This window comes from Trachemys scripta, chromosome 2, assembly GCF_013100865.1.
Source record: "Trachemys scripta elegans isolate TJP31775 chromosome 2, CAS_Tse_1.0, whole genome shotgun sequence".
NCBI lineage: Eukaryota > Metazoa > Chordata > Testudines > Emydidae > Trachemys > Trachemys scripta.
In genome coordinates this window covers 33,124,489-33,148,511 of record NC_048299.1, presented here as the reverse complement: position 1 = coordinate 33,148,511, position 24,023 = coordinate 33,124,489, and the positions used below count along the sequence as shown (strand labels likewise).

At 40.5% G+C, this 24,023-nt stretch overlaps 1 protein-coding gene across 1 annotated transcript in view; it reads left to right on the top strand.

The window, feature by feature from the left end:
* The window catches only part of GPR158 (G protein-coupled receptor 158), a 328,332-nt gene that overhangs the window by 295,301 nt on the left and 9,008 nt on the right, over nucleotides 1-24,023 (top strand). The window contains exon 8 of the mRNA XM_034760223.1: nucleotides 17,503-17,641. Coding sequence (XP_034616114.1) covers nucleotides 17,503-17,641 — 139 coding nt within the window. The remainder of the gene's footprint in view (nucleotides 1-17,502; nucleotides 17,642-24,023) is intronic.

The following is a 24,023-nucleotide window of genomic DNA, read 5'->3' as shown; positions in this document are numbered from 1 at the left end:
AACAGAGGGTCCTGTGGCACCTTTAAGACTAACAGAAGTATTGGGAGCATAAGCTGTCGTGGGTAAGAACCTCACTTCTTCAGTCTTGCATCTGAAGAAGTGAGGTTCTTACCCACGAAAGCTTATGCTCCCAATACTTCTGTTAGTCTTAAAGGTGCCACAGGACCCTCTGTTACTTTCTACTGGTGGTTATTACAGAATGGTAAACAAAGATTTTTATTTTCCTGGTTTTGTACCCACAATAGCAGCCTGAATTACAGTATTCACACAGAAAAATGTGAATAGCCAATGTGATTACCAATACAAATGGCAAATATTCCCTCTGCCTGGAGTTAAAAATTGACAAGGAATCTTTTGAATCATAGAATATCAGGGTTGAAAGGGACCTCAGGAGGTCATCTAGTCCAACCCCCTGCTCAAAGCAAGGCCAATCCCCAGACAGGTTTTTACCCCAGTTCCCTAAATGGCCCCCTCAAGGATTGAACTCACAACCCTGGGTTACATCTAGATTTGTTGATGGCTATCAAAGTGCATCAGATAGGAATGAAGATAAAACTGAAATATAAGCCTGAACAAAAAGGAAAAGTAGAAATGTCTTGTGTTTTTATCATTTTGCCTGTTAACCCAAACTACATGTGCAAATATGTTCGTACAGATATCCCTAGAATCCTAGAATCAGTATCACAGATACCAGAAGATTACAGATGCAATACAATTACACACACTGGAAGATTTGAGTGGTAACTAAAGATCTGAAAAGCTCTTGACCAACTGGATGTGTTTTCAAAACCAGGATACTTCCTTTCTGAGACTTGGCAGGAGAAATAATACATAGTGTGGAACCTCACTAATTCACACCATTGACTGGGAGTTCCATTGCTAATTATTACATTTTATAAATTAGCACGTGTGAAGATATTTGATTAATAATAATAAAATGAAAACCAAGCTTCATAGAATACTAGTGAGTGTTCTGTAGTATATTTTGTAAAACAAAATCCTACTATTGTGAGAGTTCATAATTGCACTCTGCTGTCAAATCTTCGCTGAAAGGCAGAGAGAGAATTGTCCAGATTGCAGATTATTGAAGTGAAAATTAACAAGGTTCTGCTACAAAGCCAAAATGAGATAAAGTTTTTATGCTGACAGAGATTATGGGAGTTAGGATTTATGGAGTATTTTCCATACTCATCTTGATATTTATCCAAACCCTTTAGCAATAGTGAATGTTTTGTATTTAAGTTTCTATTACATTTGACAACATGTTTATGGTGAGAGCAGTGTGGTCTTAGACCAAGACTGGACATCACAGTTCCTGATTCCCCCATCTGCACTCTGAGATGAAGATGAGAGGAGAAAAATCAACATCCTATAAATGGAATTTTATTTAAATTAAAGAAATATAATATATCTGAATCTTCTGTGAGCTTGGATAATGGTGAGTCTCCATACTGTCTTATTTGTAGCTTGCTGTTTCCCCTGCGTTCTCTACAATGTCACTTTCAAAGTTGTGGCATCTATAACACTGGCAGCTGTGGCACCACTGACAGTTCTGTGATTTTAGAGGCAGACTTGCTGAAGACTTGAAAATAAACCATCCAAGAACCTTATATTTTATAACTTGAATGTATTCTTTTAGGGGCTGCATTTCTGTCCCTGAACTGGCAACAGACAGATTTCTGGTAGCCAGGAATAAACACATGACATGAAGCCAAAGGGCTCAGAGTATTACAGATCAAACTGTGGTACTTCATCTTGGGGACCTCTCTGACCCAAATATATATCAGCACAAGATTTAAAACTTGTCACTGACTGGACTAACAGCAACATAATAAGTTTAATAGCCAAAACCTCAAACAGGAGAGAAAGATATACAGACCAAATAAAAATAATGAAATCTTGATCCTATTGAAGTAAATCAGAGTTTACCATTGACTTCAGCAGGGCCAGGGTTTCACACAATATGTATAACACTGACAGATATAATCTATGTGAGTCTATAAAACTTTTATTAAAATCAGAAACAGATGGCAAATATTTGTGGATTAAACCCAAACAAATATTCCCCCCCACACACTTGATTGACGGGCGATTTGCCTGAGCTGTTCTCTGATGGTAGTGCACCATTGACCAATCGGTGACTTATATTTTCAATGCTGGCTGTCAGCTGACATGCAAATAAAAGATGTTATAATGGCCACTGAGCAGCCACAACCACAAAAATAACGAAGAAACCACTTGAGTTTGTGGTGCCTAAAGAACTCCCTCTCACTGTATGATATAGTACCTTAAACAGAATGCACAGGCAACCTTAATTCTGGCATTTCTTAACTTTGGAGTGCTTGACTTTGTAACCTTAATGTTCTTTTAATGTAATTAATAGATATAATTTCCTATTTTTTTAAAGAAAAATCTGAAAAAACAGGAATTCCATCACATGGAACCATACTGAGCCCCAGCTGGGTAATCAGTCTGCTTTGGAACTTTAGATCCACAGCACAAACATACCTTGAGCTAATGGAGTAACTGGTAGCAATAGTAGGTTGTTATCCTCTGTGGTATAGAGAGGTATAGGTTGTTCAGGAAGGACAGGATGGGGGAAAGAGAGGCAGTGTTGCATAATGCATGAAGAATATATGTATTTGTTCTGAGGTTCAGAAGTAGGTGAGAGGCAAATCAATTGAAAGTCTCTGGGTGAAGAAGATACAAGGGGGGAAAACAGGAGTGATGTCATGGTAGGAATCTACTGTAGACCATCAGATGACGAGAAAGAGGTGGTAATAATGGGGGACTGTAATCACCCAGACATCTGTTGGAAAAGTAATATGGCAAAACACAAAATTTCCAACAAGTTTTCAGAATGTATTGTGGTTTGCAGTCAATTTTTTGTTTCAGACGGTGGAGGAAGTAACTAAGTAAACATGACTAACAGGGAGAAATGGGTTATAAATCTAAACATGGAAGTCAGTTTAGGTGACAGTGATCGTAAAATTATAGATTTCATGATTTTAAAGAAAGGAAGGAGTGAGAGAAGCAAACTAAAGACAATGGACTTCAAAAAAGCAGACTTCAACAACTCAGAGAACTGATAGGTAAGATCCCATGGGAAGAAAATCTAAGGGAAAAAAGAGTTCAGCAGAGCTGGCAGTTTCTCAAGGAGACAATATTAAAGCATGACAGAAAACTATCTTGATATGAAGATAAAAAGAATAATAAGAGTCCAATATGTCTCTGTGGTGGGGCGGCTGCCCCATGCCCAGAGAGGGTGGGCTGCGGCAGGCCTAGGCGCCTGCGTAGACGCGCAGCCAATCAGAGAAGGGCTCACTGGGAGCCAATCAGAGGGCAGATTGGGGCCAGCCAATCAGGGCCCGGCTTAGCCATATAAAAGGCCGCTCAGAGTGAGAGCAGTCAGTCTGTCCCAGGTCTTTAGAGGGGAAGGTCTGTCTCCAGAGCTGGGAGGCTAGCAGCATGGACAGCGCAGTGCAGGCCAGCTTTAGAGAGTGGGAGAAGGCCCTTCTCCATAGCCTGCCAGGCAGCAGGTCTGGAAGGAGGAGGCCTAGCACAGAGAAGGGCCGTTGGGGGAAGCGGTCCAGAGGAGTAGTCAGAGGAGGAAGGAGAAGGAGGACGGCGAGACTGTTGCCAGAGGGCCTCTGGACTGGAACTCAGAGTCGTGGGTGGGCCTGAGTTTCCCCCCCCCTTTCCCTTTTGTGTTCTGTGGGGCCATACCCACAGCCATAGGCCGCAGGGAGTGGCTGGTCGGAACCACGCCAGATCCGGGACTGCAAGGATCGGGCTTGACGGTGTGGGACTGTTGATTAACCACCACCACCACCCCCCTGGAAGGGGGTGTGAATGGACAAAGGGACACTGTCGGAGGACAGTGCTCCAGAAGAGGACGCCATGCGTTGGGAGCAACGCAAGTCCGCACACCTAACAAAGGCGAGACGACAGGCGGGACGTCACCCGAAGGGGGCGCTCTACTAGTTTGAACTAATTCCCCAAGACGACCAAGAGGAGGCGCCGCAGTGGTGAGCTACCACCCTGTCACAGTCTCCATCAGGAGCTCATTGATAACCTACTTAAGCTATCCAACCTGTATCCTGGCTCCTGGTCACCCACCCTCTCTGCTCCTCCCTACCCTTCTGGCTTCTGCAATCCCCTCTCCTGCTGCTCAGAACCCCAGTCTTCACTTGTGTGCATTCCAATGTGGTTGATTTTTCCAGGACCATCCCTAGGGGAGTGCAGAGCCTGGGGCGGAAGTGACGAATGTGACGAATGTGTCACTTTTGGGAGCAACCCGTTGCTTCTGGTACTGACCACGCCAGCCAATCACACCCGCCGGCGGTGCCCCCCAAAGCACCGGGCCCGGAGTGGTCGCCCCAATTCGTCGTACCCAAGGGACGGCTCTGGATTTCTCCTCCTCATACAGTGGACGTAAGGGGAGCATTGAGAGCATTGGGAGAGTCTCCTAGCTCTCGGTACTCATGCCCAGTGCTGCAGTGGCCTCTGGCTGCTGGGAAGAGCAATTAAAGGGAAAGTCTTGCTCAGCTCCAGTAGCCTGGGCTGGGGCATACTCGGTCAGATGGAATCTGTGGAGAATTTTGCCACCAAGCTCCAATAAATCTCTACTGAGCATCTGCAAAGTGAGATGTTTTTGGGTGGGCTGAGGGGGGGGAGTCTTGAAGGGTCGTTTTTCCCAGGGACAGCAAAAACCACATTACTGACACCAAAGTGACCCTGCCAAATTTGAAGACTGTGCTCTAGTATAGAGGTGCTAGAACTCAACAAAATGGTTCTAAGAATTTTTTTTAAATGGACAAAACAACCTATTTTTTCTTCATCATGTTCTCAGAAATAGCTGCACTGTTTTAGCTGAAACATTCCAAAAAGATTTAGCCGGAGGCAGACAACCTGCATGGGAAATTTCAGTCTAAACCGTTAAAAATTGGCAAAGTTATAAGCTGCTGAAAACAGGATCTCATCATGGAAAGTGTCAATCTACTTTAACTATAGGCAGCGCTATGAGCTTTGCCTATAACAAATATTGTTTAGGAATATGAAGCAATTCAATTAACTATGTTCCTCTCTATGCCCCTTATAAACTTTTGTGTAATACTTGAAAACCACTGAAATATTTAATAAAAAAAAACTAAAATGGGATTTAGCCCCAAAAAACCTCTAAAATTACTATTGTTTCAGCCAACTTTTAATCTAAATTTTTAACAAATGATTAAACCTCAAGAAATCAAAATGCATAAGTATAGTATATTTCCAAATTACCGGTCAAATATAGCATACAAATATTCTTTATCACACAGCTGCATGTGTGTTTCATGGCAAATGCTTTGTAATTACATCATGATTACTTTAATTATCCATAGGTTTACTAAGGCAAATGAACAAGAAATCGATATTTTGTGCCCATATGCAATTATTATAGCCCTAATTTTCCACCTATCATAGTTAGTGGCAAAATTCCCATTAACTTCAACAGTGCAGGATTAGGCTGCCTGCTAGCAACATTGCCCCTTCTTAGCACCTACAGAGGCATAGATCAAATTCTGTTATCTCAGGGCTTGTCTACACTGACACAGTAAATCGGCGCTGTTGCAATCTATCCAGCAGTGTCGATTTTGCTAAGAGGCAGATGCTAAGTCAGTGGGAGAGTGTCTCCTGCCAACATAGCACAGTGTAGACACTGCGTTAGGTCGATGTAAGCTATGTCGCTTAGGGTGGTGATTTTTTCACATCCCTGAGTGATGTAACTTACATTGGCTTAAGCGGCAGTGTAGACCAGGCCTCAGGCACAGTTCCTATGCAGGGCTCCATCAAAGCAACACACTTGCATGGCTGTGCTCCTGCTGCCAAACCTGATGCTCAGCTAGGTACCTGCCACTCAGAGGAGTTCGCTCTAGTGCTGTTGGCTGAGATGGGGATGTGCTCCAGGTCTCCTCTTCTTTGGGCACTTTCAGTGGCAGTGGCCTGAGCTGGGGAGACAACCCGGGGCTCCCCTTTCCCTGACCACTTCTTGTGTTGTCTAGGCCTTCCCCTACCTCTGACACTTTTGACACCACTGCCCCATGGGTGCTTCCCCTTTGCATGGCCATTTCCTGTGCGGTTTGTTTGAGGGGACAGGGAAGAGTTCCCATGGCTTCCCTGTCACTCAATATCTAGTGGTACGTCAAGCTGGTGGTAAGGAGCGCAAAGTCTCTGTCATCCCTCTCTCACCTTTCCTCCTTCCTTCGCTTTCTCTCTTTTCTCTCTTTCTGTTTCCCTCTTTATCTTTTGTATACACACACACACAGTGAAATTGAGGGAGAGGCTGGGGAAGGAGAATGAGGGTGGGAGAGTAGATGCAGTAATGAAAATGAGGTATGGAGAGGAGTCAGTGCAGAAGAACTGAGTGAATGGAAAAGCAGGTGGAATAATGGAGGGGATAAAATGAGGGGAAGGGGATGGGAGTGGGTGAGACTATGTTCAGAGGCTTGAGCTCAGGCAGTCAGATCACACATTGCTCCCAAATGAAGTCAGTGGGAGTTGTGCCTCAGTAAAGATGGAAGGATTTGGCCCCATGTAATTAATAGTTGCCACATATGGTGTATTGCAAAGGAATGCATATTGTTTTGCTTTGAAGATTAAAATGACACTGAAATAAGTATAGCTTAGTTAAAAGGGATAGATAAAAACCCTGGTAACAGAATGATCCAGGAAACAATTCAGAACTGAAGAAATATAAATGGATTACAGATCCTTGCATTGTCTGAAAATCCTTTCAGTCTGTGAAAAGGAACTTTTAATATGAAACAGCGTAGCCCTCCAGGTGAGAGGTGGAGTGCAGCAAAGCGGAAAGAGAAGAAGAAGAATCTAGGGCATAGTATTTTTTTCCATTTTAAAATTGTGTTCACTTAGCTTCCAAAAGACAGTCTGAGCAGTTAAATGGACGGAACAGCCGGCTTTCCAGATCCATGGCTCAGTGAATTTCAGCAAACAGAACTTGAAATAAAGACAATAGATTGAGGAAATAAAATGCTAGTTAAAACTGAGTGAAATCGAATAGCCAGTGTTATGGGTTTAATTAGCGTTCTAATCTGTCAGTATTCTGAGAAAAGATGTCCTCAGTATAATGGAATACTTCTGTGTTTTGCAAGCAGTACATACTTCATAATTGCCTAGTAAATTTATAGTAAATTGTAATTGTTAATGGTTTCCCCTCTGAAAGAAGTGTAATGAAAGGTGTGCCAGATTAGACAGTGATTTGGAAGGCTACCTCTAGAGAGCAGGAGCCTTGTACGCAGTGCAGAATGGTACTTTACAAACTGAAATCACCACTGGAAAATACAATGCAACAGTATATGTTTATAAACAGTGGTGCAAGTAAGCAGGTACAGTCAGGTACTCTGTACCATTAAGATATTTATTGCCAGTACGCCATACTGGAAAGAGACATTTTCAGAACTGCAGGGCTCTCCTGGGAACTGCAATGGTGAAAGGAGTAGAACTAGGGGCTGCAGGGTGGCGTCACGCTGGCAGCTCCTCCAGTGCAGCTGTACTGCCCCCAGCCCCGTCCCCAGCACCTCCACGCAGCTGCGTCTTCTGTCTGGGGTCTGTACAGCCCTGCCGGAGAACTGGCCTGGGGACAGTACAGCCGCACTGCTGGAGCTGCTGGCTTGGGGCCTCCTGGCAGCCCCAAGTTCTGCTCCTTTCACCACTGCGGTTCCTGGGAGAGCCCTGCGCTTCAGAAATCGATATCTGGTGCAGCAGGAGGACAGAGCCTCCCCCCACAGGTAACGTGGGATGGGGAGGGGACAGGGAGAGTGCCGGGGCCCCGGGCTGGGGGTGGGGCAGGGAGGAGTCATGTAGGGGGTCATGCTCGGGCTTCGGCCCTGGGCCCCAGCAAGTCTAACGCCAGCCCTGGTGACCCCAGTAAAAAAGGGTTGCGACCCACTGGGGTCCTGAACCACAGTTTGAGAACCGCTTTTCTAATCCTTCTCACAGCATGCAGAATGCATTGCAAGCTGTACACCCTAAAGCCATCAGTCTTTTACACACGCATTTTCCCCATCTGCACATTTTTGTGTGGATGGTACCGATTTAGCTACATATGTGAAAAGTGGATATGAACTGTAGATAAGTAAATGGCAGCTAGGAGTGAATGTAGACATTAAACCTTTTTATTAAGAAAGTCTAAATCGTAGGGAAAGTTTTATTAAAATGCCAATTAATGCTAAGATAATTAATAAACTACATTGGCGATAGGAGGCTTTGAAGTCAGAGGCATGTGCATTAAAAGAACACTTCATTGTTCAAGAACAATAATTAACTTTCACAGACAACTCCCTGTTATACAATATATTGTAAACATACAGGACCAGATCTTCTGCTGGTATAAATTGATCGAGTCAATAGAACTATACCAGTCTACATCAGATGAGGATCTGGTCCACTGTATATAGTAAACATGCACTACACAGTGCAAACTTATCATTGCCCTTCCTCACCGAAATGTGCAAAACACCAAAAAAGGACATTTACAAATTCAATTTTAAATAGAAAAGGGGGGAGAGTCATCTTTGGTACAATTGACATTATGGTTCAGTTACATCAGGCATGAATAACGACATAGAACAATGGTGGGCAACCTGCAGCCCACGGGCCACACGTGACCTGTCAGGGTAATCCGCTGGTGGGCCATGAGACAGTTTGCTTGCATTTACTATTCACAGGCATGGCTGCCCGCAGTGCCCAGTGGTCGCGGTTCACTATTCCCGGACAATGGGAGCTGCAGGCAGCCGGGCCTGCAGATGGTAAATATAAACAAACTGTCTTGCGGCCCGCCAGCGGATTACCCTGATGGGCCACAGGTTGCCCACCACTGGTGTAGAATAGAATATGGCATGAATTTGGCTCAGTGTATTGGATAACCAGGTCAAGTGTTCCAAATGAACTAAAAACATGAAATAGCTGAATTGCTATCAAAATAATGTAAAAATGCCATTAAAAACAGCCAATGTTCCTAGGAATTGGGGGATACAATAAAACTGGTTAATTGGGTAACACAAAGACTGGATAAGATGTAATCTAGATGAGAACAAGGTAGTGAACAGTGGAAGAGATCATTTAAAAACTCCATTCATGTATATGGGATATTTAAGTTACACCCTATTTTTGTCTTTTGCCTTCCAATTACATGTGCATCCACATATGCCTTCATAGCAACACTTGTCTTACTCTCATATGTGTCTCAGTACATCTCTCATTTGTCCATCCACCCTGAATGCTTACCTTGCAGTTATACTGTTGTCACTTCATTTCTGAGGATACATTGTCTTGCCCTGTTTTGTGAGCTAATGCTTTCTCTTGCATGCAGATGTTAACAGCTCTATGTTTTTTTTTGCTCCCCCGCCCTTTCTTTCTGTAGGAATGGAGAATGTGCAGCCCATTTCTTGTGCCTGATGAATAAGAATAGTCAGTCATATCCTACAAATTTGTTTTGTTTTTGTAAGGGCCTGATTCTGCAACCCATGGTTATGTCATTCCCAATGAGTAAGTAGTATTCAACATCAGGGCTGGCCAGAAAACAGAAATTCCATTTCACAAAAAATGTCAAGGTTTCAAAATGTGAAACGAATCTGAGACCTGAAAATTTTCATGAAAAATATTAAGAGAAAGACACCCCACTAAGAATAGCCAATAATCCTTTGATTAAGGCACTTGCTTGGGATGTAGGACACCCAGGTTCAAGTACCTGAAACAGAGAAAGGACTTGAACTTGGGTCTCCCACATCCCAGGTGAGTGCCCTAATCACTGTGTGCTATTAGTCTGAGGTGGCGTGCTCTCCTATCCATTCCATCTTATAGCAACAAAATGTTAGTCAAAACACTCCTATTTTGATTAAATGGCATTTTTCTATGGAAAAAAGTTTTGTTTAAAATTTTTTGACCAGGAAAGGGTTTCACAAAATAGTTTTCAAACATCTAGTAGCAAACCTTTCAAGTTGAAATGTACAGAATCATATCCTCTGGAGATTTCAGTTTGTGTAAACAGGAAGCTTGTTGTTCATTGGTCTTTTATGGACAGCTATGTCTTAAATTTCCAATAAATGCTAAACCTGAGGTGTGGAAAGAGCTGATAAGTAACAGTACTCCCTTCTACTCCCAATTCCCGCAACCACCCACTAATTGGGATCAGACCTCTCAATTTGTGATGGATTCCAGTCTAGACAGATACAATCCACTTATTTATTTACTGTATGCAATCTGGTCAAGTGAAGTCACAGCGTTTTTATCAACAATGTTCAAGGCACAAAGACTTCCAGAGAGATGAGTCATTTTTCAGTCCTCAACAACGCATGACATGGTTTGTGGATGCCCACATTGACATAGTGGACTGTCTATAAAATGCTACCAAAATTCTGCTGCGGCACAAATTCCATGCCTGGTATGAAACCGGTTGAGAAGGCACCATTGCCTTCGTGGTAAATCAAACCTGGGTTGATATTGAGTGGGGTCCGAGACAAGAATTATTTGTCACTATCTCTGTGGACCATGAAGCTCGCCATGCATCCTCTACTGTAAATCCCTCACCCGGTAAACTTATCCACAATGGGCGCTGTGAGGGCAGATGGCCATATGGTGGATTAAACAAGTCTTTAATTAACTATAGATGTAGCATATCACACAATTTTGTCATGAGATTTGCTATGTTTTCCTCTCTGTGAACACTGGGTGGAGCAATATGCAGACAACCAGTAACCATGGTAGAGGAGTAGATTTACATGTGCCTGAAATAATACACATGGTGGAATTAAGTTGTGCATTGATCATCCTTGTGTGAGACAAGCAAGCCCCTACTGGAGCGCAGTACTCTGCTGCTGCATAACAGAGTGCAAAGGCTATGTAGTTCCGGCCAGTATTCTGAGCAGATGGTTGTGCATTTTGACCTTAGTTGCTGTCTTTGTAAGATGATCATGATAGCTGAGAGCTCTATCCAGCATGATGCCTAGATAAACCAGGTGTGAATCATGCTTTATTCACTGACCATTGAGAACTATATTCATCTCTCTCCCCACTTGGGCATGATGTAAGTGGAAAACACTCAAAACAGTCTTACTTTCACTTGGTATCAGATGCCACTGATGACAATAATCAGCCATAGCCACTATAACTGCATTCAAAACACTCTCAAGTATGTCAAAAGAGTGTGACTGAGTGCCGAGGCATATGTCATATGTATAAACAAACTTGTGAGATCTGATATGTGGTAGGTCATTCAAATGTAAAATGAATAATGTTGGAGATAATACTGATCCTTGTGGTAGGCCATTCTTCTGGTGCCTCCAACCACTTGTTCTGTCACCAATATGCACACAGAAATAGTGATTTCTCAAAAATAAAGCCATTGCATATACAAACCAACTTGTCATAGATCTAGACAATTTCACCAAAAGGCCCATGTGCCAAACTGTGTTGTATGTCACGGACTGGTCAAGAAAAACTGAACCAGTCTTCAGCTTATGTTGGAATCCGTTTGATTCTATAAGATGGTCTGCAATCTCTGGATCACCTGACTGCTCATTCTCCCTCAGCAAGTCTGCACAATCCTCATTCAAACGTGGAATGTATACAGGTTGGAAGCCACATGGAATTGTTGCACTTGCAGCTTTAAAAATGGCACAGCAGAAATGACGATTTGCATCTTCCACGGAGATGATGTTTAATGGGATTATTACAATGCTCTGTTCAAAGTACTCTGTATAGGAGCCCCAATCTGCCTTCCAGAAGTTCCATCTAGGCTTTGGTATGCTCCTTATAATCGGAAGACGCATTCCCATCTGAATCAATGACCGCCAATACTGGCTATGTGGAAAATCATTAAGTACAGTACAAGCTGCTGGCTGCAGGTGATTGGCAAACGATATGACCCAGCACAGGTCTGGGTATTAGTCCCTAGTCCAACATGCTGAATGGAAAGTATCACACTGCTTAGGGTCATGGAACAGTGCAAGAACATTATTTGTTGCCCACTCCAACTGAATTGAAGCAGAGGAAACAGTATCAGTTAGAGCAAGAGCTCTGTTTAGAGATAAACACTAATTAACAGAGACTGGTGCTCATGTGAATAAGGGATGTCAGAGTGGTCCTCATGTCCCTGAAAAGTATAACAAACTATTTATCCAGGTAGCAAGCAGCAACTATAGTAACGTCATGACTTCTATTACTCTTTCAACAAGAATAAGAGGCCTAAGTAAAACATTTCTTGTACACATGGCTATATATGAAGTTCCACCACTAAGGACAAAGAAGTAATTACATGTTGTATCCTATTATGAGGGAGATCTTTGTTTAAACTTCACTTTACCTCCATCATGCGTCAGTAGCCACCTGACTTTTTGTTTAGTATTGTTATTTAATGACTTCAAAAATGGTGAGGTATTAAACTGAGCTTATAGACAATTTTAATATTATGGCTAATAAAAGAAATCCACACCATTTGCGTCTTTCCCTCTGGCTATTTTTGCTTCTGCCCTCCATTTTGCATCTTTTCTGCATATTCTAAAGACCTCCAGTTCCATATTTGGTCACTAGACAGTTGATATAATACAGATGCCTATTTCAGGCTTCTTTCCTACTACTTGCTCCTACTGCTTTATCTCTTGAGTTTTATGGCCAAATTTTACATTAAAAACTATTTATTAGACTTGGTTAGTAGATATTTAAATAAACGATTGCTCAATTGTTACGGATTCTTATAGAATCCAATAGGTTGCTTATAAACCCTCATAACTATCTAAAACACCTTCTTTGGGTGTACTTATAAATGTCTAAAATGTGCTCATACCATCTATTAGCCCTTTATAAACTATTTGTAAATATAACATTAATAAAAAGTGTGACCGATTTCATTTACTGAAATACCACTTTAGTACTTCGTACCTCACTGCTTCTCTTAAAGATGTCACCATCCCTTATTTTTTTTAAAAAATCACTACAGTGCTAGTCCAAAACCCTACACCTTACAGTATTTTAATGCAGTTTTACAAAGTCTATTGTAGCATATCAATGATATAACATTGCTACACTGCAAAACATTTATTAGCAGTTTTGGCAATATACCTGTATAGTCCGTTAGCTTTTGCCCATGCACTCCTCTACTCCATTCTCTTGAGTGTTTCATTCCTGAGTGAGTCAAATATAAATCCTCATTTCAAACCTGGCAGATTTATCATTAAAAGTTGTGTGGCACAAACTGGCTAGGATAGTGTATGATCAACAATGTTAATCATCCCTGGGGTTCTTTGCGGTATTTTGTGTGACCGCTATTTAGATGATAGTTGAGACAGTAGTGTTCAGTTTCTCTTGTTGAATTAGTTTCAGCACTCCAAAAGTGTGTTCCATGCTCTTACTTGATTTTTTAAAAAACTCATTTATATATGTTCTATCCATATCGGTCTTAATTTTATATTCAGAATCACAATATGTTGTCCAATGCCCACGTACAAAAAAGCGCAGCAAAATTTGGTAACATCTGCAGATTTTCTTTGTAAATTATGGTGTTAGCCTGAAGTTAATTATATAAACCTGATTTTCTTCCTCAAGCACAACTTCTACATGATATATTTAAGATAGGTAATTGGTGCTTTGGATGATAGATTGTTTCTCAACCAGAATATTTTGTTTGCTGTTGCTAATTAAATTATTATAATATTGGGCTTAGCTAGTATATACACTCTTATTTTACCTTGCATTTTAAAAGTTATTCCGATTTGTGTAATATACTAGATGTCATGCTAATTATTTTCTGTAGTCAGAAATGCCACCTCTGTTCTAAATGAAAAGCATTGATAGAAACATTTTACATTAAATAGTGCAACTGTCTGCTGTGTTCCAGTATACACATGCTTTGAATTCCATTGTTGTTGGCATTAAAGTCATAATAGTATAAGTGGCTGCTTAGAAAGAGTGATATTACCTGCATATGTGAAAACGAAATGCACAAAACTTCTTTTGACTTAGAATCAAATTCTGCCATCATTTATGCCCATGAAAGCCCACTGAAATTGACCTTTGCTAATTGAAGTGTGGCTTATTCCATTTCACTTTCTTATTGGGATATTTTAAGAGATTACAGTGTATCTGGAAACATAATTAAAGTTTTCTTTTGGTTACTGCACTGTAACTATAGAGTCATTACAATGCCTTCTTTAGAGTTATTCCAGATAGACAGGGTCCTTTTTTCAATAAAGGTATCTTCAGAACGTGGTGTTTTAAACTTCTCTTTCCATGCACTTAACAGACTTATTTATTGGAACTCTCAGTGTATATCCTCACTTAGCTCTTGAAACTTATCACTTTCTCCCTGTATCAGTAACAGATTTGGGTTTTTCTCACTTGGTTTGGTTGTTCAGGAGAAAGAGAAATGAGAGCCCTAGGTGTAGTATTCAGGAATTTGATCATTCCTTGGCAGCTAGCACTGACATTGTTCTGTCCTACAGTACTGTTAATATCTGTTTATCGAGGATGATACTGGACTGAAAGACAGAATTTGTAAAAACAGCAGGGGCAATATGTTCTGGTGGCACATCTCTCAAACTCTGCTGGGTCAATGAGAAATTTCTATAGACCCTTAGAAGAGCCAATGAATTAGCTGTACCAACCTTAGTTTCAAGTATCAGAGGAGTAGCCGTGTTAGTCTGGATCTGTAAAAAGCAACAGAGAGTCCTGTGGCACCTTTAAGATTAACAGATGTATTGGAGCATAAGCGTTCGTGGGTGAGTACCCACTTCGTCAGACGCATAAGGGATATGTTTATTACCTTAGTTCATTACAGTATTTTCTTTTTTTTAATTGTATTTGAAGTTAATACCAAGTTAGAACTACACATCTTTTGTGCGGTGGTTCTAGATTTAAGAGAAGAATATATTTAAAAAGAGAGCACGCAAATGACCACTGAATGTCTTTGAAATAGTTCTAAAGGCTAAGATTGCTATTTAGCTTGTTAAGGGTTGCTTGAATTTAATCAAACCAGAAGTTGTGTTCCATGTGCTCAGACAAGTCTTTGGGGAAAAAATATTTCAGTGGATCTTTCCTAGTTTGGTGATATTTATGAGATACAGTAATAGACTTCACTGGCAGTGTAGCCAATGAAGTGGTAGTGAAATGAAACTAGTACCCAATTTGCCCAGGCAGTCAGTATAGGACATAAGAGTGCTGTACTGCTGTACTACTTTACATTCGTTTGAGAAGCCCAAAAATAGACCCAGTCAAAAAAATCACAAAAGATGTACTATGGGTCCCCAAAGAGACACTTTTAAAAATCCCAAATCAAACTGTTGTTTGTTCCATTTTTAATAGTAATTATTGTTGGTTTTGGGGGGAGACATAAAAGAGAGAGAGTAATAAAAGTGCTACATATTAGCAGTTGTGAGAAGATACATAACTTTTGGTCAGCAAATGTATAGATTTAGGACTGGGCAAACCACTCACATTAAAACAAGAACCACTCAAAGCTTTGCTCAAAACTCACTGATTCTTTTATTGAGGCACAAAGAAGTTCACATAATGCTGAATTCATTTTCACTTTCTCAAGCCGTTGCACTTCCTGGTTGCATACAAGTCCAAAATTAGAATTGGTAGATCTAAAATACTAGGAGAATAGTTTCGGACTTAACTCAGAAACTATTTCAAATATGGTCCTTCCAAACTGTTGCATATTTATCAAAACCAGATTGGTAGCTGTTTTTGCCAATCATTACTTGTGATGTTACTATTAAATGGAACAGGTGCCCATTATGTAGATAGAATTTTCAAAAAGAAAAATAAAGTAACACCAAAAATTATCTGTATTTCTTACTGTAAATTTCCTTTTTTTGTGGATGGCCAATAATATTTTTAAATACAGTATCAAAAATAAGCATAAAAGTAGGAAGAGGAAAGGAGCATTTATAGCAAATTTTCCATTAGCTCATAGAGGTGAATTAATTCCAGAGATAGACAGCCACAGTTTTACTTTTTCTCTTTTCTCGTGTTAATAGTGTATGAACTTACTTCTAATAGAGCATAAGATGTTCTAGGGCAGAGCTACCCAGCATGGTAATGTTTGAATGAGATAATATACTTTTTTTTGAGAGAGAGAGAGTATTGTTACTTGATTAGTAACAGTAGCAGTGTATCCTTGACAATTTTTTCCCTCTTTCTCCTGGCTCATATTTCCTGTGTTAGGGCCCAATTTTCCGTCAGTTGAAGTCAATAGGAGCTTTGCCACTGATTCCAATGGGAAAAAATCTGAAAATGATAAGGTTGTTTAGGTACCTACATGGTATGCTGGTTGTTTGCTGATCTAACAGACGAGCCTGTAGCTAGGAGTTATGATGTGGTGAAATGTGATGAAGGCGTGTTTCTAATATAACTAACCTGAATTCAGAAAACAACATTATGTATATAAACATATAGAGCGGTGTCATGAGCGAAATACTAGTCACAAAATTCAGCAAACCCAATGCAACATAGACATCGTCATGTCTTAATACTGGCCCAGAAGAGCCATGTTCCAGGAGTTGATTCTGGCACTGCATGTGGCTAGACAGGGCTGGCCACTTCCAGCTCAGTTCTCGAGAAGGACATCCCATGTCAGAAGAGAAGAGATGAAAGAAATAGGCTGTTCTAATAACCACACCTCTGAGATAGATCCCTGGAATGTGGGATTTTCTGGGCCAATGTGAAAGATGATGTTTGTGTCACAAACAAAATTGTGTCACAGTGAAACATTGACTGAAATGCAAACTCTTGAGTGTGAGGTTTCAGTTCAGTCCCTTCATACAGGGATGGTTTGAGCTGATCCTGAGCATTCATCCATCCCTATTTTGTTTCTTTCATCGCCTATTTCTTACTTATTAAGGAGAAATGTGTCGTTGTAATTACCAAGTCCTTAGGCTCCTCAAAAGAGGCTCATAATGTCTATAAAACATAGGCATAACATAATTAAAGTGAGTAGAGGATGTACTTCAACCCAGAAGAAATAGTTACAGCTGAGTTATAAACCTTTAAATAAAATATTCATATTAAAAAGGCTTACAGACTCTTAACTGAAGTGGCACTTGAAGCTGCCTTTATAACAGGAACCTGAGATAAAAATCAGAAATGTATTACAAATAATGTCAGGCTTCTACCATATCAAGTTGAAAAACAGACAAGAAATTGCTAAAGGTTGGTTTTAACACTTGTAAAATAGTGGGAAAACGTGGAGGCAAAGGTTCCTGGTCTAATGACATATTGTGTAAAAATTAAATGTTTGAAGTTAAATGTTAAATATTAAAGTCAATTTTAAAATATCTGAAAGTATATTAACAATTGTGTATGAATATCTATATTTATGATAAATATTGTCTATATGTTTCTATATTTATATATACACAGACCTATAGAACATGCTATATAACTTCAAATTTCCTTTATTTTTCATCTATAAAACTAATGGCAAATTATTTCTTTTTGTTCTTCTCACAGCTGAATTTTTATTCCTCTTGTGGGGTGTTTATCTCTGCTATGCAGTGCGGACAGTCCCATCAGCATTTCATGAGCCACGTTATATGACTGTTGCAGTTCACAATGAGCTCATTATCTCTGCTATATTCCATACAATTAGGCAAGTGATCTGTAGATCTAGTATTTAACTGTTTATCTTTCAGGTTTCCCGTGGTGCAATTTAAAATGGGTAATCTGGACAACGGAAGGATCTCATAAATATTTTATTTTGCATATTAAGACGTTATTAAACCTAATGTTTTCATAGGACTGGAAAATATATGTAATCAACTTATTAATCATGTGATTTGTTTTTTCAGTATAGCTAGTTTACGTGTTCTTTATGTCAATTGGATCAAAATTTAATATATATAACAAATTAGATTTAACAGAACTACTGTCCATTTTAATTCATTTACACAGCACACACTGGTTTGTATCTCCCAAAAACTGGCAATTAAGTATATTAGTATATGTGAATTCTTTCTGGTGTGTAACAGATCAGCAAGTGAAAATCCTTGAGATAATTATATTGGTTTGTGCATGAAGCATAGTGGTTTATATGCTGGATATAAAATAAAGCAATAATTATATACTGTTTATGTATGTAATACTATAACAAATGTGTATGAAAATTCTTGTCTTATAAGGATTATAATTTACCCTGAATTTAGTTGTGGGAAATTAAAGTAATGGTAACAAAAAATTAGAGGTGATCAAATTTGGTTGTGCAAAATTTTCACCGCAGAAATGAAATTGTCCTGGAAAACCCAAATACTGGTATAGTCTACAAATTGTCTCTATGTGAGATTCTGATGTCTTTTGTTGTCTCCTTTCACTAACCTCCTCCTTTTGTCTCTTGGACAGCCACACCCACTCCTAAGGTCTCTTACCATCTCTGTGTTAACCACTCTCAAATCTACCTCTTCCCCTCTCATCAGGCTCATGTCTCTTGCTGCCTTTCTGATGTCTTCCTAGATGATTCACAGTTGACTCAAACCAAACACAGAAAAAACAGAACTTCTCATCTTTCCTTCTAAACTCTCTTCCCTCCCCATTTCCTTCATCACAGCTGACAACTCTACCATGCCACTCAAGGTGCAACATTGGAGTTTTTGACAATTCCCCTCTATTCTATAAATCTGATTTTATTTCCTTTCTGATCAGCTCATCTTTTCAAAAATTCAATAGATTTCCAGACTCTTTTATTATCATTCTTATAGTCCTTGCAATGGCCAGAGCAGCTGTCATTTTCTGAACGTGCAGTTCTGGAGACATCTCCCGTCTGTCCCTGACTGGAATAGCTGCTTCTCTCAGAGTAAATATAGCACAGTGAGAATAAGGAAGTGGAAAGAATCATATAAATGTGAACTGGAAGAGGCCAGTAGGGCATTTATTCTCTATTCCTGCTGGTGAAGAATTATTCCTTTCAGCACAAGGTCTAGTGTTTTTTTTTTTCCTTCCTTGCTGTTTGTTATATTTGCCCTGTGCCTCTCTTACTGTTGGATGTATTGGCATTCTGTTGAAATAAGAGATCATATACCATAATTAAATAGGGATGAATGAACTGGTTTGGAAAATGTAAGACCCCTTCTAAAATGTTGAATATTCCAACATAAACTAAATCTTCTTGAAATGTTTTGTGCATTTATTTTCCCATCCTCTTTCATTTTTATCTTCCTCCTTCTCCCTAAATTCTGGGTGTAACCCAAACAGCCAAAATCCAAGCATTTTCACAGAGTATGTGTGAAAAGTTGGATGCACTGGATGTCTTGCAGCATAACCTGTTCTGATGAGATAAACACCATAGTATTTGACAATTCCAGCAGCTTAATATAGTTTGAGTCAAATTCAGAGGAGCATCCAAATTAAACCCTGAACTTTTTGATATTTGCCAATCATTTACATATCAGGTATCATTCCCTTTTCAAGACCACTTCTAAGTTTGTGTACAGGAATCCCTCTTTTTAAATAGATTTTTATTTAATTAGCATATGAAGATGAGAGGGTGAGTCCCCCCTTTCCCATCAATCAGCATTAACAATAGGACTAGTGATGGATAGCAACTACTTTTTCAGGCAGCAGAAGTGAAACCATGAGGGACCCATGCTGTGGCAAGCTGGGAATGGGCAACAGGGGGTGTATCACTCGATAATTACATGTTCTGTTCATTCCCTCTGGATCACCTGACACTGGCCACTGTGGGAAGACAGGATACTGGGCTAAATGGACTTTTTGTCTGACTCAGTATGGCTGTTCTTATGTTCAATTCTCTTACCCACATATATGATACAGTTTGTTAATGGATACACTGGTGACATAAGTCGTGGCACATGAGTAAAATGGAGTTACTATGTGGCAGGTCATGGTATTTTGTGATGTAGTTCAAGTTAGTTAATATTATGCTTATGTAATGTGTTTAGTCAACAGCAAGACACATACAATCTCCTTAAAAGGAAACAATTGACTATGTGTCAAACTTGAGTGAAAATTGTCCATGTAGGAGATGGAACTTCTCAACAACTGCCCACCAATCTGGGTGAGATGGGTTGAGATCAGAACAACCATGATTATTTGCATCTTCATAGCAAAATCCACTTCTTTGGGCTCGCCTTCCCAAAATAACACCACAGTCCAATCTCTGAAAATTGGAGGAAACAGAGAAATGTATGATTGTGTATGCACAGTAATTAGGGGAAGCACTCAAATGCCACAGTGATGCATGCCATATAAGAACTTAGGTATCTATAGCTAGAGCTGGAACAATAAAACGGTGACAAAATTAGACAACTGTAGAGAAGCAAAATCTCCACCCCATAACGAGAGAATGAATTCTGCTGGTCATTTTATGCCAAGGTGGTTCAGTTAGGTTACGAGTGGCGCTACCTCCAAAAGCTTCAACATTCTTCATCTTCAGACAAGTAACATGCAATCCAAAGTGTGAAATGCTTTTTCTGGCTTTTGGCAGTATCAATGGAAATCAAAGAAATTACTGCCAGTCTCATCTTTTCTTCCAGTCTGATATTTACAAACAAACTACCTCATTGAACAGCATAAGTAAAGGACAGACACACCAGCCCCAATCATACACAGCAGCAGGGCCGGCTCCAGGGTTTTGGCCGCCCCAAGCAGCCAAACAAACAAAAAGCCGCGATCGTGAACTGCGGCGGCAATTCGGCGGGAGGTCCTTTGCTCCGAGCAGGGGTGAGGGACCATCCGCCAAATTGCCGACGAACAGCTGGACATGCCGCCTTTCTCCGAAGTGGCTGCCCCAAGCACCTGCTTGGTAAGCTGGTGCCTGGAGCCGGCCCTGCACAGCAGGTGGCTAGGACTAATGGAAGCTCAACCCCTCCCCCGCAAATCTGATCCCAGGTCACCAACTGCCCTTTGCATGCATGTTCAGCTTGAGGCAAAGCCTTGACTTGCACCACGTGATGCTGTGGTGGGGCTCCTTCTAGCAGCAAGTGCCCAGGATGAGTGTGGGGCCAGTCGGGTTTGCCCTGCAACCCCCAGGCCCAGTCCCAGGGCCACAAGACAGGAGCTGCCACTGCCTGAGATGAGCGTGGGGCTGGGTGGGCTTGCTGTCCAGGTGCCCCCCACCCCCACCTCCTCTCTGCACCAGGCTTGGGTAGAGCAAGGCCCAGCCCCGCAGGACAGGAGCTGATGTTTCCAGCTTGCCTTCTGCTTGACCTGTGGGTGACAGAATACATCAGTCTCCATGACCCATACAGGCTTTGGCCTCTTGCTGAGAATGCCCATTAATGCTCTTGAAATGTCCCTTTATTTTTTGTGTTGAGATGCAGTACTTTGGAACAATACTGAACGTATTTTTACAAGGCATTAGCAGTAATGGATGTTCTAAAAATGCTATAGTTACATCTGCCAGGCCATTGAACAGCCATCCGACTAAGACACCACATCATGAGGCACTCGTGGCTCCACCCATGTACCTCTGCCCCTGCACTCTGACCCCAATGCCCTTTTGCAGTGTTGGTGGTAGGGGCTCTCTCTTCCCTCCCAGAGAGGTTGGGGCAATTGGCATATGGCCTCCTTGTCCTCCCAGGAATGGCAGCAGGGGCTCCATTCTCTTTGAGAGCAGAAAGAATCTGCTGTCTCCCACAGAGAGGCAGGAGTGGCAGCACTGGCAGGACCCTAGTACTTACACTGGGGCCCAGTGAATAATCAAGGTGGGCTTGCTGTCACACCCCCATCCAATTGCTATCAAGTTTTACTCAGTCTCTGCCTTTTGCCCGAATAGAATTATTTTTAAAGTAACTTGTACTAATTTTATATGAAAAATATGAGGATTGGTTAAAAATTTTGCATCAAAACCATTTTTAAAGTAAAATTGGGTTTCTGATCAAAGGAAATTTTTGATTAAAAATGTCAACGTTTTCCATGGAAAAAATTGTCTTTTCATTGAAAACTGAAATATTTCCCCCAACTATATTGGAGAAGAGAGATGATTCATCATGGGAGACATAGTCCAACCAAGGAGCCTAGCCTCCTGTAGAGAATGGGGGTATGAGGCACCCAAACTACAACTCCCATAAGGCTTTGCAGCAGCATCTCCCAAACAAAATTTTTTTGTTTTTAATTTTTTTCTGAAAATAGAAATTTTCTGTGGAAAATTTTAGATGAAAATGACACTTTTGTTTGTTGTTTGTTGAACTTTTCCATGGAAAATCCCCCATGTTTTGACCAGTTCTAATATACACCTCTACCCCGATATAAAGTGGTTCTCGGGAGCCAAAAAATCTTACAGCGTTATGGGTGAAACCGCTTTATAGCAAACTTGCTTTGGCCTCAAGCATTTCCATTATTAATAGTCAGCAAATCATTTTTGTTAGAACTAACACAGTGTATGCAGTAAATAAATTTGTTCTACAATGGTTAAATTGTATCTCCTTTCTTTAATTACAACAATTATTTTATAAGCTTCCTTAAAAGATACAGTATATTAACAACACAGGTACTAACCACTGCTAAATGCAACCATGTGGGCTAGGTTTCATCATACATCAATCGTTTGGTCTGCGTGTAATACTTAGGAAAATGCAAAATTCACATAAAATATCAGAAAACACTTTGAATTACACATCCTTACAAATTGTTGTAAAAAAGGATTTTGGTGTTTTAGCAAATAGGAGCATGGGCCACTTTGTCACTTAGACAACTATTGTATGTTATACATAGATTGTTAAGTAATATGAACCGTTAATTATTTAAATAGTTTGAAAACATTTTGGAGATGGAAGTTTTTACTTATAGAAAAGGTTAAAATGAAGCTAAAAAAGGTAAAGTAATCAAGTTTTTTAGAGACTGATAAAATGGTAAATACCTTTTTTGGGTACAAGATGCTTTCTTATTTAAGATATACCCCTTAACATTTTTTTAATTTTTAAAAAAACTTGTTATACTTTGTTGCTTTGTGCTACTGCAAGCCTTCTTCTTCGCCAGATCAATTATGGATTTTAACTGCAGTATTCGCAGTCTATCCACATCCTGGCTTTCTAGCCACTTAAGACCAATCTCTACCCCTACAACCGCATCAGCAGCTTTGGGCGGTGGCTCCGAGGGTTCTTTGTCACTATCCTCAGGGTTAGACACATTTTTTGAGGCATCAGGTGGTTGAGGGGCAACATTATGAATTATATCTACATCTGTAAGTCGTTCATAGGTTGGACACATAGCATCCACCTCCATCCACTCTTGAACATCAGCTACCCCACTTTGAGCCAAGTTCCCTGTAGACTCGTTCTGCCTCCATGGCCTCTTCTTCCATAAAACCTTCAAAGTTGTTCTCATCTCCGTCTTCTTCCTCATCTTAGTTGTAGTCGCTTTCAGTGACAAAAGCACTTTTGAGACCACAATGCCAACATTTCTCTATCATTGACGGAATGATTCCTAGCGAGGCTGTCTCACCTAAGTTAAATACATTCAACAAATTCAATTTCTTGATTACATCCATTATGCTATTGTTGTCCTCAACAATTTTCTTTACTAAGGCTTTACGATAGTTCATTTTAAATGTGGCTATAATGCCTTGATCGAGGGGCTGTATTTTGGATGTCATGTTCTTAGGAAGGTAGCTCACCTTTATCTTCCCATCTTTGCTGGTTAAGGTCTCAACTGGGGGATGGGCGGGACAGTTGTCAAGTAGGAGCAATGCCTTTGGCTCCAGGTTTTGTCTGCGTAGGTGGCTCTGGACAGCTGATATAAAATATTTCTTAAACCATTCCTCGAAAATATCCGATATCATCCAAGAATTTTTTGAATGGCGATAAATGAATGAAACTGAATCCATGTTCTTATGGTGGAAAGCCCTAGGTGACCTGGATTTGCCTATGCACAGAGGTTTAAGTTTATGTGAACTGTTTTTTTTCACACAAAAAAGTATTGTCACTCTCTCTTTTATCACCTTAAAACCTTCGGCCTTTTGTTCTTCGATCCAAGAAGCAAGTATTCTATCCGGCAACATACGGTAACATAAGCCGGTTTCA